The 15,103-nt window shown below is 38.1% G+C and overlaps 1 protein-coding gene across 1 annotated transcript in view; it reads right to left on the reverse strand.

Moving 5' to 3' along the window:
* PDIA3 (protein disulfide isomerase family A, member 3) overlaps positions 1 to 15,101 on the reverse strand; it is a 24,789-nt gene extending 9,688 nt beyond the window's left edge. The window contains exons 1-5 of the mRNA XM_012728539.1: positions 14,815 to 15,101; positions 9,773 to 9,851; positions 6,715 to 6,832; positions 2,065 to 2,172; positions 896 to 1,025 (exon numbers count right to left, since the gene is read on the reverse strand). Of these exons, the coding sequence (XP_012583993.1) occupies positions 896 to 1,025; positions 2,065 to 2,172; positions 6,715 to 6,832; positions 9,773 to 9,851; positions 14,815 to 14,981 (602 nt within the window). The 5' untranslated portion in view covers positions 14,982 to 15,101. The remainder of the gene's footprint in view (positions 1 to 895; positions 1,026 to 2,064; positions 2,173 to 6,714; positions 6,833 to 9,772; positions 9,852 to 14,814) is intronic.
* Positions 15,102 to 15,103: the final 2 nt, after the last annotated feature.

Consider the following 15,103-nt stretch of genomic DNA (forward strand, 5'->3'; position numbering starts at 1 on the left):
TGAGAGGATTCACCAGTCAGAATGGGAAGCACAACCAGCAGACTGACGAAGTACACTGCTGAGGGGAGCAGCAGGTGAGACAGAAGAGTTCTGCTGCACCATGTAGGTCACCTCCAGGGTGGGGATCTAACTCGCACCAAAGTGGCTATGGCCAGCTTCACAGTGCTGTACCACCACAAAGGGCCCTATTTAAACTTTTTATATATACTCCCTCATCTCTAGAACTCTCAAAACTGCCTTAATTTAGACTCACTTTTGACTGCCCCACCCCCCAACACCATTATACGTATGGATGCCAGTGACTTTACTTCTAAAATGCAAATTAATGACATAATCTAGATCAGTCTTTCAATGGCTCTTGAATATCTAGATGACAAAATCTAGTTTCTTTTATATAGCACTTAAGGTCTTCTATAATTTGGTCTCTGTACCTTTCACTATGCCCTCATTTACAAACAATACTCCAGCTATACTGCAGGTCCCAGCATGACTAGTTTGGTTCACATCTTGGGCTTTCACTCTGGCTGCTCTATCTGGAATAATTTTTAACTGCCATAAGTTGCTTCAGGAAACACGTATTTCAAGTCATACTTCAAGAGTGATCTTTCTATGAAATTTTTCCTGATACTACTTCCCAACCCCAAAGAAAAAAATCTTTCTACTTACAGCAATCCTATATCTATTTCTATCAGAGTATCTATAATGTTCATTTACTTAGAGTTTTACACATTCACTGTTTCCCTGACTACACAGCCCTCAAAAGCAACAATAGTTTCTAGCCCTTAGTTTAGTGCCTCACAAGTGTTCAATAAACCTTTTAGAAAAACTTAACAAATCCACCAGTTTACACAATAGTCCAGAGATTTACAAGGGCATTCAAAACTCAGTTACTTACTCTCCATTATCATCATACTTGTTCACCAGAGACTCAATATTGGTGTGTGCAAATCGGTAGTTATCTCTCAAGTTGCTGGCTGCTTTTAGAAACTCAGAGTGAGCTTCACTGAATAAATCCTTGAAAAAACCTATACAGAAAATGTCAAACATACAGAGAACAAATAGTAAGTGCTGAGACATACTAAAAATTGTTCAATTCTTCTATTATTCAAAGCTCTATATTAAACAGACAAGGAGAGGATAAATAGGAAAGCTAAGTTTATTTTGCCATGACTAAATGTGGAATTTAACAAAATATTGAGAATTAGAGTAATTCTTCTACCCTTAAAAAAAAACAACAACAAACACTCAAAGCTAACAGAAAGGATTTGCTAGGGCTCAGATTTTAATTCAAGTCTTTCACAACTAAGTAAATGTGGGGAAACAGAGCTTTAGGGACTATCTCAGATATCAACTCAGATATCAAAGGACTGAATGAGGCAATGCCAAACTGTAAATCATTTCATCTTTTTTTTTCCTAGAGAAAAAAAATACAGATTTTTTTCTATAGAAAAATACAAAATATAGTAGCGATTCCCCCCACTTCTGCAATACCAAGAGAAGTAGCTTTTTTGTTTACTTTATTTTCTTACAACACTGTTAGATAGCTTTTAATCAAACTTTCAAAACCATCTTTTATTGCCAGAAAGTCACTTTTATAATAGTAACACAAAGTGCACCCAAGATGTAAGGATAAAATGAGATACTGCAACACCCAAGAAAGCAAAGGCTATCATGAAGATATAACACAAGTCCTACCAATTTGATCTTAAAATCATAATTCCCCTACAACTGTAAAAACAGCAGAGGCTTATTATGTTTCTTCCCCTAAAATACTATTTTCAACTTTAACTAATGTATTATTTCAGTCTCAGAGTTTAAGTAAAACATCTTAAGATTAACTATTCTAGTTCTTTAATTGAAATTAAAATTGTCCATCTACAAGAATACAAAGCCAGTCATAAATAAACCACCATTTCCCACATCATTGAAATTCTTACCTATTTCTGAGTTGTCTTTTCAACTGCACCCAACTTTTCTTAAATTGTTTTAATTTTGTTGCTTACTCAGACAGGTTTTAAAAACCAAATTGATGATAATATGGCATAACCAAATATTTGCACTTACCCACCACAGAAGCATCTTTGTCACTAATGAACTTCTCAAATTCTTCCTCAGTCTTGAGAGGAACTGAAGCTGGTCCTGCTTGCTTCTTCAGGTGGCTGACAATTCCATCTTAAAAGATGAAAGATAATAGTAACACAAATTTATAATTTTTGACAAAGTAATCTTTCACATGATTCAAAGTTCAAAAGAGGAAACAAGAAAAATTCTCTCCACCCTTCAGCAAAATTTAGATATTTTTGTATCAAGATATACATTTTTATCCTTCCAAAAACAAATCTTTGTATGGCTGTCTCATAATTTAACCAATCACAGTTGATGGACTTTTTTCTTTCTTTCTTTTTACAATTTCTTACTGTTACAAATGCTTCTGCAAGAAACAACCTTGTTAATATGTTTTAAACATAGGGTAAATTTCCAAGAAGTGGATTCTCTGTGTGAGAATATATATAGGGCTTTATAACTGGTCAACTGCTCCCCAAAGAAACTTTATATTCATATAATCCTAGCAGCGAGGTATTAGTGTTTTTATTAATACTCATTCAATACTGCCTTTATGCTTACTATTTTTCTGCCTGGAAGACACTCTCTAGGTATCCCTTCCTTGTCTCCTCTAGGCTTTGCTCAAATGTCTTCTCAACGAATGCTTCCCTAACCATTCTATTGTAAACTTAACCCACTTTACCTCCAATACTCCTTATGCCCTTTCCCTATTTTCTTTTACTACAGCACTTTCCACCATTTAATTAATATATGCCATCCTAACTTATTTTTTTCTCTCCACACTACAAAGTAAAGTCCAGGATTTTTGTCTGTTTTGCTCATTGATTATATAAGAATAATGCCTAGTACATAACAAGTTCAACAACACTCACTTTGCAAGTAAACTAACCAAATCTCTTATTTTTCAAGTAGCACAAAGAAGATGATTTAACTATATATGTTGCATATAAATCAAAAATTTTTATGTGTAGGATCCACCCACTGCAATTTTCCTATTGAAGTAAAATGGGCTAAATAGAAAATGTTTTTAATAATAACCACACATAAAATAGAAAATTTTTGCTCCTTAAGCTAACGAACAGACCATTATTTCATTTTCTTTAGGGACTCATTCAAGCTATTCAAAATACTCAGAGAGGAAGGACAGAGGCAATGCTACTTCTCCATATTTATCTCTTCCACTCCTTTGCTATCCTCAGTACTACTGTTACAGGGTAGCCCAGAGTGGACTGGCTGCCTGTCTGTGGGGCTTCACCTGCGCACTCACAATTCAGTTATACTGCAGGTACACACAAAAGGATCAATAACCAGTTTATTTACAAAAGGGGAAAGGAATAGGAAACAACCCAGGGAAAGGGAGTGGGATACAAAGTAACTGGAATACCTTATGGCTAGGCTGACTGAAAACACCGTCAGGAGGTCAGGAGAGCTGTTTCCCAAGAGAAAGAGAGAGATGCAATCTTGCACCCTATTTATCCCCCAAATGTCCCAGAATTCCTGCTAGCTCTGCCCTTGGGTCCTCGCAGTTCTCTCTCTGGTAATGCTGGGAGTTGTAGTTTCCAAACACTGGAGCATGGGGTAGAGTCCAGAAAGCTGGAGTAGGGGGTGGGGTCCATAAGACTCTGCAGAGTTCCTTTAGGACATCTTTCCCCTTAATATTATAACTTGCTAATTGACTAAAAGTGTACTGTTTAACCCTTTGAATAGTACTGACCCTACTTTGTGTTTTTGTTTCTCTAAAATTATTTTTTCCTCCTCTCTCCAGCATTTTTTCCTTTTTAAATGTTTTTCCTCAGCTCTCCAAAAAGGAGGAGCTGTACATTAATCGGAATTGGTATGAACTGCTTATTTTGAAAGGGTACTATTATGATACAAGATAATTTAATTACAAAGAACTTAACCTCACACTGTGTAATTTTACTTTTATGTTGTACACAGAAAAATTAAACAAACAAATGAATATAATCAAACAAAAATAAACTTTAAGACAGTAAAATCAAGTTAGTGGTTACCAGAAGGGAGAAAGTGGAAGTAGGATGAGTAAATGAGGTAAAAGGATCAACTGCATAGTGAAGAATAGACTGAGGATTATCAGTGGCGAACTTTAATATATAAAGATGTTTATTTATAATGAGGTACACCTGAAACTTATGTCACTAAAAATTATTTAAAAAATAAAGGAATCTGGTGGCACAGCAGATTAAAGCACAACTCTAAGAAGCTAAAGCCACTTCATCATGAGTTCAATCTCCAGCCCCGGAGGTGACCCACACGGCGAGGCAGACCTCTCCTGACCCTCCCGCTGATCCCCTCAGCAGTGTACTCCATCAGTTGGCCTGTTCTGCTCCCTACTCTGTCTCTGGTGAATCCTCTCACTGCCCCTGCACCTCTGGCCTGTACTCCAGTTCTGTATGTGTAAGTAAATAAATCTTTAAAAAATTAAAATAAAATAAAGGAATTTTACCTTAGAGATATGATGAAAAGTGTAACTTTTCTCCCTGAGAATTTAAAATACTCAGGAAGATAGAAGTGAAGTGCTGAATAACCAGTTTAAGAAGGAAGGCAAACAAGATAGTACTTAGGAGTAGTTGAACACAATAATCCATCCAAAGTAGTCAAATGTCTGACCCAGTCAGATGCTGAGAAATTCTCAAGTTTAAGGAATCCTTGATACAGTCAAGTGAGAATAGCAATCTGGTTGGGTTCAGCCACAATGTAATTAAGCTTGGTCCAAGTTCAGAGGAGAAGTAAGAACTCTAATTATTAACTTTACCTTAAATTCAAAAACAAAACTAAACCTGAACCATAACATGGGTTCTTCATTAGTGATTTTAAGCTCATAAAGAAAACTTGTATTTAACTTTTGTACTTAGACATCAAACTTTAAGTATTGGCTAAATCACCTCAGTTGAGTCAAAGTATTTATTCATGCACTCAACAGTTATTGAATAACTATTTACTCTATGTGGCGAGTATAACTGCTGGGACAGAACAGTAAACAAACCAAATCAAGTATCTGTTCTCTTGATTCTTACACAATAAATCTGCAAATAAATAATACAATATATCTCCAAATAAGCAAGCAACTTTTAAAAAACTATTTAACAGAGAATTCAGATGATGTGGTAAGAAAATGGTGGCACCTTAGGTCTGGTAGCCTGGGAAAAGTCTTTGGAAGGTAAAGTTTAAGCTAAGATTGGAATGACAAAAAGTAAGTCATGCATAACGGGGAAAGATGATTTCACGCTGTGAATATAGCCAGGGTAAAAGTGCTAAGGTTAAACATTCTGAAGATGGCATCAGAATTAAGCAGGGACAATGCTTCATATATGAGGTAAGAATCACAGGTACTGAAAAAAATTTCTTACCCCTAAAATGCCTAAACTGTAAACCTTCCCTCTTAGTTTTCCAACATAAAGAGATAAAATGTTTGATTATCTGTAAGACTCAAAACTATCTTTAGCCATATAAAAGTATTTTCTCTCAACTACAGGATACAGTTCTCACTGCTCAAATCTCATCTGTTATCCTTACTAAGTGTATACTGGCCTCATGATCTTTGTCCTTTGAACACATCAAATTAAGAAACATTTCAGGGATTTTCACACCTTCTTTCCCTTCTGCCAGGAAGGCTACGGTTAGCTTCTTCTGTTAGGTCTCAGCTTATAGTATCCGATCTTATTTTTCTCCTTTAATAGTCTTATTACTAACTGAAGTTATCTTATGTTCTAAATTATGCACATGGTATCTGGGAACTACCATCCTACTTTTTGTCTCCTACCTAGGAACCTCAGATAATGGGACTTACGCAGTATTATTGTCTTTTTTGTTGACAGTATTTGTCTTATATCACTTAGCACAATGTCTTCGACTATACATGTTAATAGTACAAATAAGAACATCTTTCCTTTTTTAAGGTTAAATATTCCATTGTGTGTGTGTGTACATATATAGTTAGATACAGATATATCTAATCACGTTTTATATGTTATCTGATCCACTGATGGGATACTTGGGTTGCATATTTGTTATTATGAATAATGAAGCTATAAACAATTAAGTCCTCAAAACCCAGTTTTCAATTCTTTTGCGCATATATCCAGAAGTGGAATTGGTGGCCTTTATGGTAACTGTTTTTAATTTTTATAGTAACCCCATATGGATTTGCATAGCAACTATACCCTTTTATATTCACACAAATAGTGCAAAAGGTTTTATTTTCTTTCCATCCTTACTCTGTTTTTTGATAGTATTCATCCTATTGGATGTGAAGTAGTTATGTCTATATATATATGTTTAAACTTGTTTGTTGCCTTGTTCTCCTAAGGGGATATTGTCTACTTTATTTATCAATGGATACCAAGCACCTAATACACATCTAGAATATCCGGTGTAGTGTTGCTACTCAATAAATATTTGTCAAAAGAAAAAAATAACAAGTTGACCCCGCAACTCAAAATTCAAACAATTTCTTCATTAATTATATAGTCTGTTTATGTACAGAGGTCTTTGTTAGCTACCAAATTGATCTCTTAGATGGTAAATCTATAAGAATGATAATACATTGTACAAAAAGATGTCATGTTCCCACTACAAAAAATAGGAGCATTTATCAAATTCAATTTTCAGAGTGCAATGCAAGATCCTTACCGGCAGTCCTAGGCCCATCGTAAGCACCTGCTTCTTCACCATCTCTAAATATCTTCAGGGTTGGATAGCCACTGACACCATACTTATTACAGGTGTTTGTGTTGGCCGTACAATCAACCTAAGATTAAGATACATGAACCATTTATCTAAATGCATGCTGCAGAATCTTTCCACATTCACAAAGTAGAAGGATTGGTCAAATCATAAAAGGATCGAGAATTTCTTGGTGTACATGCCACAAAATATTAGATTTTAAAGGCAGACAAGTGCTGAGCTAGCTACACCAGAATCACCTGAGAAATTCTTTAAAATTTAGATTCTGGTTCTTCCTCGTGGCGCAGTGGGTTAAAACACTGCACTAAGAAGCTTAAGCCACTTCGGCATGAGTTCGATCCCCGCCTGCCCAGGAGGAGATCCACAGCTGCTCCCCTCAGCAGTATACTTTGTCGATCTGCCTGTTCTGTTCCCCACTCTATCCCTGGTGAATCCTCTCACCCACCGCATCTCTGGCCTATACCCCAGTTCTGTATGAATAAATAAATAAATCTTTAAAAAAATTTATATTCTTGTACCTCATGAAAAACATACAAATGATTTTAAATTCTGCCTGTGGTTATTACTATTGTATAAAGCAATAGTTTCCATCTTTTTTTCTGTCTCGTAACGTTTAGGAAAAATCACATAAATTACTAAGTCACTTATGTTAATTATCTCCGTCAAGGGTATACAGACATAGGTGTACACACCCTCTAGGCTGTAGGGCTCTGATCTGGCAAGTCATGTAGAGTTTTATTACAAGAGGTGTCAGGTGGTCCAGATCAAAGATGGCAGCTGGGTCGTGGATTTCTAGGTTGTTAGGTGGGTATTGGTCACAAGTAGTGTTGTCTCCGTCTAGTGGTTCCAGTGGTGGAGGGCTCAGCTAACACTTAGAAGGCCCTCACCTACCTTGCTGCACTGCCTGGGATGTGCAAGTAAGCATGCGACCTGAGTTCATTCCTTATCCTCATCTCCTTATCAGCTCCAAGTCTTTTCCTTTGGGAGATGGTAACCATACTCTATTCCACAATACTCACGTGAATCCACTCCCACCAGCTATGAATATGAATACAAAGATAATCTGGATCACTACCTAAGCACTAGGGGCCACAGCACTGCTTAGACCACTACTCTGCACATGGACAAGAAAAGTGTACAGGACCTCAAGTTGTATAAATTATATCAGTATATTTATCTTCCATCTCTGCTTATGGCAGATGGCATAAATAAATAACTTGTTTGATCATAGGAAAAAAAAAGAGGGGCCTCCCTCTAGTGGTAAAGGGGTTAACGTATCAGCACTATCAAGCCATCACTAGCCAACTGCAGTGTAAGTTTGATCCCCAGCCAGTACATAGTACAGCAGACATCTCCTGTCTCATCCCCTGTTCCCTCAGTGGCATATTTCAGTAGATCTGTCTGTTTTCTGTCGCCCCTGTCTCTGATGAATCCTCTCACCCCCACCTCCATATATCTGACCTATACCCCAGCTCTTGTATGCATAAATAAATAAAATAAAGGTATCAATACTTAAAACACACTCTTTGAATTAGCATGAATTTAGGCGACAATACAACACGATCTAGTGAGAATTATCAGTAAGATGGTAAACAATTTCCATTTTAGTTACTCCTTAGTGCTACAGGTACTTTGTATATATTATCTCATTTAATATTCCTAAGTTTCTAAAGTATGATACCAAGGCTCTAAGAAAAACTGAAGTTCATAAATAGTAAGTGCATATTAACAGGCTACAAAGTCACATGAGAGAAATTAAATCATATCTGGACTTTTTTTTTAAGATTTGCTTATTTATGCATATAAAAACTGGGGTACAGGCCAGATGTGCGGGGGTTTGGGGGTGGCAGAATTCACCAGAGACAAGAGTGGGGGACAGAATAGGCAGGTCTACTGAAATACACTGCTGAAGGGAGCAGTGGGCGAGACAGGAGAGGCCCTTACCTCCCTGGCTGGGGGTTGAACTTGTGCTGCAGTGGCTGTGGACAGCTTCACAGTGCAGCACTTTAACTCTTTGAGCCAGCAGGGAAGGCCCACGTCTGAACTCTTTATTCTCTATGGCAAGTTGCCACAGGACAGTTGACAAACAGTCCTACATGTGTATAAACTATTATAGAGTATGAAGTTTTAGACTAGAGCAACTATGGGTTTACTACAGAATAAAATTAGGGAAACATTACTTGACTGTGAAAACAAATATTCAGTATATAGTTGTCCTGTTAGTTATATACTTAACATCACCCTCATAATTTTCTTAGTTCCATTATTGTCAGCATTACATGGCAGTTTAGGGAACTCTCCTTTAACCTTGACTATTGGGAAAGAGATACACATGGGCTTCAACTCTACTGGCTTTAACTTTTTCAGCTGGCTCGTAAATTAGTGGTATCCCTTACGCTGTATTTCACAAAAGCATTTACCTTATCTGAAATTGGGATGTATCTTGCAGTTGCATCATAATTCCCATGGCAGCATTTCTTTGTGAGACAAGTTTCCACATTTGCCTCCAATTTTTATTTACCATATATTATACTTCTCATGCCAATAGTTTTCTGTTTTACTCCTTTCTGTCTTTTGAAAACTTAACTAATTTAACAGTCAAGGAATGAATGTTCTCCTTACTACGCTAAGTGTAGAGAAAATTAATTTTACAAACTGCAACTTAAAATTCTTCATTTCTGGGCCTCCCTGGTGGTGCAGTAGTTAAAGTCTCAGCTCTCAAGCTATCACCAGATACTGTGTCATGAGTTTAATCCCAGTCAAGGAACTGACCCACATGACATATGGCGGAGCAGATCTCTCCTGCCTCGCTTGCTGTTCCCCACAGCATTGTATTTCAGTAGATCTGCCTGTTCTGCTCCCCACTTTGTCTTTGGTAAATCCTCTCACCCTCACACCTCTGGCCTACACCCAGTTCTTGTATGCATAAATAAATAAAAATAAATCTTTAAAAAATTAAAAAAAAATTCTTCATTTCCATTAGTGAGAATCCACCTATACTCACCTTTGCTAATGGGACTATTCCTTTTAATCTGGTAGCTGCAGCTTCATACTCAGGGGCAAGCCTCTTGCAGTGTCCACACCTACACAAAGATAGGTAGATAGGTATTTTTAGAAGTCTAAGTCTCAGCTTAATCCTACAAGTTTGTTAACCTTGTTTTTCTAAGAAGAATCTCAAATTATAGTACTACTTTTAATCTAGGAGCTGCTTCCATAAGCAAAAACATCACCTGAACAGTACCCATTACTGACAGAGCAAATCAGAGTTCTCAGAAGGTAATAGTATTATCCCTAGATTGAGGTTGACTATACAGAACTGGTTCAGCCCCAAACATCTATTTTCTCAATTAAAAGTACAACTGAATCCTGAAATCTATAACATATTCTCCTAAAAGGGGAAAGAACTCAAGCCCATTGAACAATTAATGAAGATAAAATGAAGGACAAGACAGCAATAATCCCTTTCCTGGTAGCATTTCCCAAAGGAAGGCACATTTTTTCTCCTTAGGGAACCAATACTGTAATTCTTAAAGATATATAATTGAAATCTTGTAAGGCCCCAAGTTAATATCAACTGTTTCCCTCCCTTCCTTCAATATGACCCTCTTACCATAAACCTGCTTAAAGGGGCTAGTGGAATGAGATCTAAAAGACACTGCAGTTTTCAACTGAGTTTCAACAAAGCATTAGAATGACATCTTTAAGATGGCAAGTTTGACTTTTAAAAGACTACATGGGATTCACCTGGTTATAAGAACTGAAGAGATAAAACATTGTGTCGGCTAGAATATTTTCCCAGAGGGCCATCAGAAACACCTGCTCCTCCACCCAGAGAACCCGATCCGTCCCACAGGTACACTGCACATGCAATTGGGGGGGGAGGATATTCCTCCTTTTCAGTGTACAGCTAGGGCCAGCTGTATATCACCTCTTCAAATTCCAACGGGGTGTTAGAGAGATCACCTTCAGAAGGTGAGTTCTATTACTCCCCACAGACAGCAAAAAATACAATTCAAAAACAAAGGAATCACAGAAGGAACTTGAGCTAACTATAAAAATTTATTTTGTGTGATGGGTAAGTAATTTAGAATCATTCTGCCTCTAAAACTTACTTAAAACAAAGGACTACAAGACTTTATATTCTTCAAGCTCTTAGGAGTCCTATTCAAACATAATTATCAGAAAATTTAAATAAAGGAAAACGATATAAAAAAAGATCATATTAGATGCTGGATCACATATTTTCTAAAAGTTTAAGGACCAAATGACATGACGCCAAATTCAGCATGAGAGTACATCGGTGGGAAAGAGGTACCCATGGGCTTCAACTCTACTGGCTTTAACTTTTTCAGCTGGGTCATAAATAAGTGGTTTTCCTTACGCTGTATTTCACAAAAGCACATTTGCCATATCTGAAATTGGGATGTATCTTGCAGTTGTTTTATTTCCCACGGCAGCATTTCTTTGTGACACAAAAGTTTCCTTCACAATCAGTCAAGTATTATCTTAGATATGTTTAAAACACTGTGTTATGACCTCTGTATTCGTTTAACATTGCATAATAAGTTTTAATTAATCATGCCTGTATTGTAACAAAAATTTAAAAAATTATAATTGACTTAACCTACTTATCCAAGAAAAAGGTTCAAGGCTGAAAGAGTATTTATCAAAGGGAGTGAGCTGGATCTGGCTTTTAAGGATTTAAGGCTTCAGGCAGGACAGGGCAGAATATTTTAGATAAGGGGAATAGAAGCAAAGGTTATAACTAGGAATAGAAATTTATGAAGGCTTTCATTTTTGTTAAGACACATTAAATGTGCTCCATGTGATTTAAGCCTACATCAACAATAAATAGGACTGACAGGAAGGAGGAAAGCAGAGATAAGTATAGAGCCACTTAGACATAATATATTTTACATGGCAGATATGAAAGCTTGGGTCAGAGTGGAAGTGATGAAAACAAAGATTCTGAATGTGAAAAAGGCTGAGACAACAGAATTAAGAATAGTTTTAACCCAGTGTCTTAAAACATTTTAGAGAAAAAAAGAAGCATAAAATAATTGCATAGACCAGTGGCTCTCAACCCAGATGCATATAAAAATATCCATGAACGAATTTAAAAAATCTGCATGCCGGTGCCCCACTTGTGGCATTTCTTGAGTAAGAATCTCTAGGAATCTGGGAGGGGACAATTGGAGTATGGGGATTTCTGTGTGTAAGTGGCAAGGCTAGGACTGAAGAATGCGCTAAGCATTGGTAAAATCTGTAAGGTCATCAAATGTCCAGTATACAGACTTGTTAAACAAGTTGCAATAGGCTGAAAGAAAACTGCTCTGTTCAAATTCACCAATAATGAAACTCAGGTGACGTTTGAAGGTGATCATCAAGATTAACTGCAACTTCTTTCATCTTTTTACCACCTTCAGTGGTAGCACCTAGTAGTTAATAATGAATTTTTACTTATATTCACACAACAATCATTTCCTCCCTGCCAAGTGCCAAATACCATTTTGACTTGGACAGAAAAACTGATACAGTCCTTTCCCCAAAGAAATATCTGTCTGATGTGGTGAGAGGTGGTATTATTAAGTCCCAATAGAGGAGAGAGCAACCAATTATTTGTTCAGGAAGTAATAATTAACTTTTGAGCTTTTAACTTTGTTAAAAGATCATTTCTGTTCCCCTACTCTGTCTCTGGTGAATTCTGTCACTGCCCCTGCACCTCTGGCCTGTACCCCAGTTCTGCATGCACGCATAAATAAATATCATAAAAAAATCAATTGGGAGTATGTGTGTGAAAGAAGCCAAGTAAAACAAATATTCCACTTTATACTAACCACAATTTTTTTTTCTATTATTCTAGGATCATGTATCAAACATTAGTTAACACTACTGTCCTTTAAGGTACGGTACAAATCTATAAATTAAGTAGATGTTGAGGGCTTAAAACTAAATGTCACTCAATGAATTTTCAAAAATTACCACAAACATAAAAATAGTGTTATTTCTTTTCCCAGAGAAATTCAAGCACTCATTCTTACAAATGAGATGATTAACTCCTTTAATGGAAATAGTCTACAAAGTCAACTGCAAAGAAAACCCCAAGACCCACAAAAGAGCAAAAAGTCTTTCACATTCGCTTGTAAGATGAAAATGGAAAACATATCCTATAACAATAGGTCCATTTTACTCCTGAAAACTATCCCTGTGAGGTACTACTACCATTTATTTATGCCTACAGAACTGGGGTACAGGCCAGATGTGCAGGGGCAATGAGAGGATTCACCAGAGACAGAGTAGGAGAACAGAAATAATCTTTTAACAAAGTTAAAAGCTCAAAAGTTACTTCTTCCTTCCTGGACAAATAATTGGTTACTCTCAAATACAGGCATTTAAAATATATATAACTATTCTGCACAAAGGAATATAGAAGTCAGAAAACATTTCTAATCAAAGTATTAATTAAAAAAAAAAGTTGAATAAGGACATTTTCAACAGGAGTTCCTTCACTCCAAATGATTGAGAAAACTGATCCTCCTGCGGCATTGGGGAGGAGGATCTTACCTCCTAGACCAATTAAAAGCAGACACCACAGCAGAGAGCCACCCAATTTGGGATAGTTTAAAGAGTGCCGGGATATGTAGTTTTAAAGGAAGTATAAGCAACAATTTAATGCAGGAAAGAACACTTCAACAGGGAAAACAATTTGCTCCAAATAGTCTAATAGCCAACAATTTTTTACCAATTCACTTCGATGTTAAATCCTGTAGGCACAGAAGCATTACCCAGTTTTTACAACTCCATTCTAATTACAGTGATATTCCCTCAAAGTTAACACTATGTTTACATGCCAGGTAAAAATTGTTTCTAGACAGAATTTGAGTTCTAGAAGTGAATAATAACCACCTGTAAGGTATAATCAGTACTTCCAAGAGTGATCTGGATACAAAATCTGCCACAAGCTGAAAAAATGTGTTGCCTTTCTGCTGGTTCATTTAGTCTTCACTCTTAAGATTTCTAGAGTAACCTTCAACCAGTGAGCTTAGCCCTTTAGAATGAAGACCAGAGTTAGAAGCCAAAGTTAAATAGCTTGCTTTATTGATATTTCTGAATACAAGTAGTTGTTAATTAAGAATCACTGCAGTGGATGAAATTAAGCACAGCAATTAGCATGGATATACTGAACTATCCCAAGCACTGTCCACCCTTTTTTCCTGCAAGGTTTATTGGGTAAGAAATTCTATCTGCCCCGTGCCACCCACCACTTCATTTAAAATTGTTTCTCTCCTAACGAATTTAGGCCTTGTTCAGTCAAATTAGCCCAGAGCATTCCTCTAACACATCAGTACTACTGATGTTACTTTCTCCGACACAGGTTAATTTTCTTTCTTGGCATCCTTCAGAAATCCTAATTAAAACTGACAATTTGGATTCTGAAGGAATTGTTGTTCCTGCTCTTTTTGACAGGATTCTGCAGGTGCTGAGAAACGCTTAATGGAGAAAGTGTGAACCATGAACTGGATAAAATATATATATTGCACTTAGGACCATTCTGCAGCCACTGAGTGACCTTGGCTAGAAACCCATGGTTGCGGGCATAGGGCAAAAAGAAAAAAAAGTGCTGGTTGCCCAGAGTCCCTGCACTTGGGGAAAACGTTCGCTACCAGTGCAAGGCCTTAGGATGCCCCTTGTGTAGATCAGAGCACTTTAGCACTGACTCACCCAGAAACTGAATATACCGAGGGAAGGCAGGGGGTGGTTTAGCCTTCTGCAAATAGGAAGTACCGCAAGAGCACCAGGCAAGGATGTGGCCCCGTATGAAAGGGGCCGTGGCGATTTCCTTCCCGGGTCTCGCTCCTAGGCGATCAGCATCTACTTCTGTTATCTGAGGCAGATCAGCTCTCGGGGGGTGGGCAACCTGCCGGCCGCCATCCGGCCGGCGGGAATGGTGGAAGGAGCAGACACTGCGTAGGCCCAACTGTTCCCGCGCCTTCGCCCCCAGCCCAGCTCAGCCCTCCCTCCTCTGGCCCAGCTCAGCGGCCTCACCAGGGGGCGAAGAACTCAACCAGCATAAGGCCCGCGGAGCCCGTGTCGGAGACGCGACTCTCGAAGTTGTCGTCCGTGAGTTCCAGCACGTCGGAGGCAACGGCGAGGCGGGCCGCGGCAAGAAGCAGCGCCAAGCCGGGGAACAGGGCTAAGCGGCGAAGGCGCATGGCGGCGAGGTGCGGCGGCGGCAGCAGCCGGGAAGGTTGGCGCTCGGCGGGGTATGCGAAGGCCGGGCCGGCGACCACGCACCCACAGCCGGAGCTCGTGCGTCTGGCCCAGGCGGACCTGC

Source organism: Condylura cristata, unplaced genomic scaffold (assembly GCF_000260355.1).
Source record: "Condylura cristata isolate star-nosed mole 26May11 unplaced genomic scaffold, ConCri1.0 scaffold00023, whole genome shotgun sequence".
Classification (NCBI taxonomy): domain Eukaryota; kingdom Metazoa; phylum Chordata; class Mammalia; order Eulipotyphla; family Talpidae; genus Condylura; species Condylura cristata.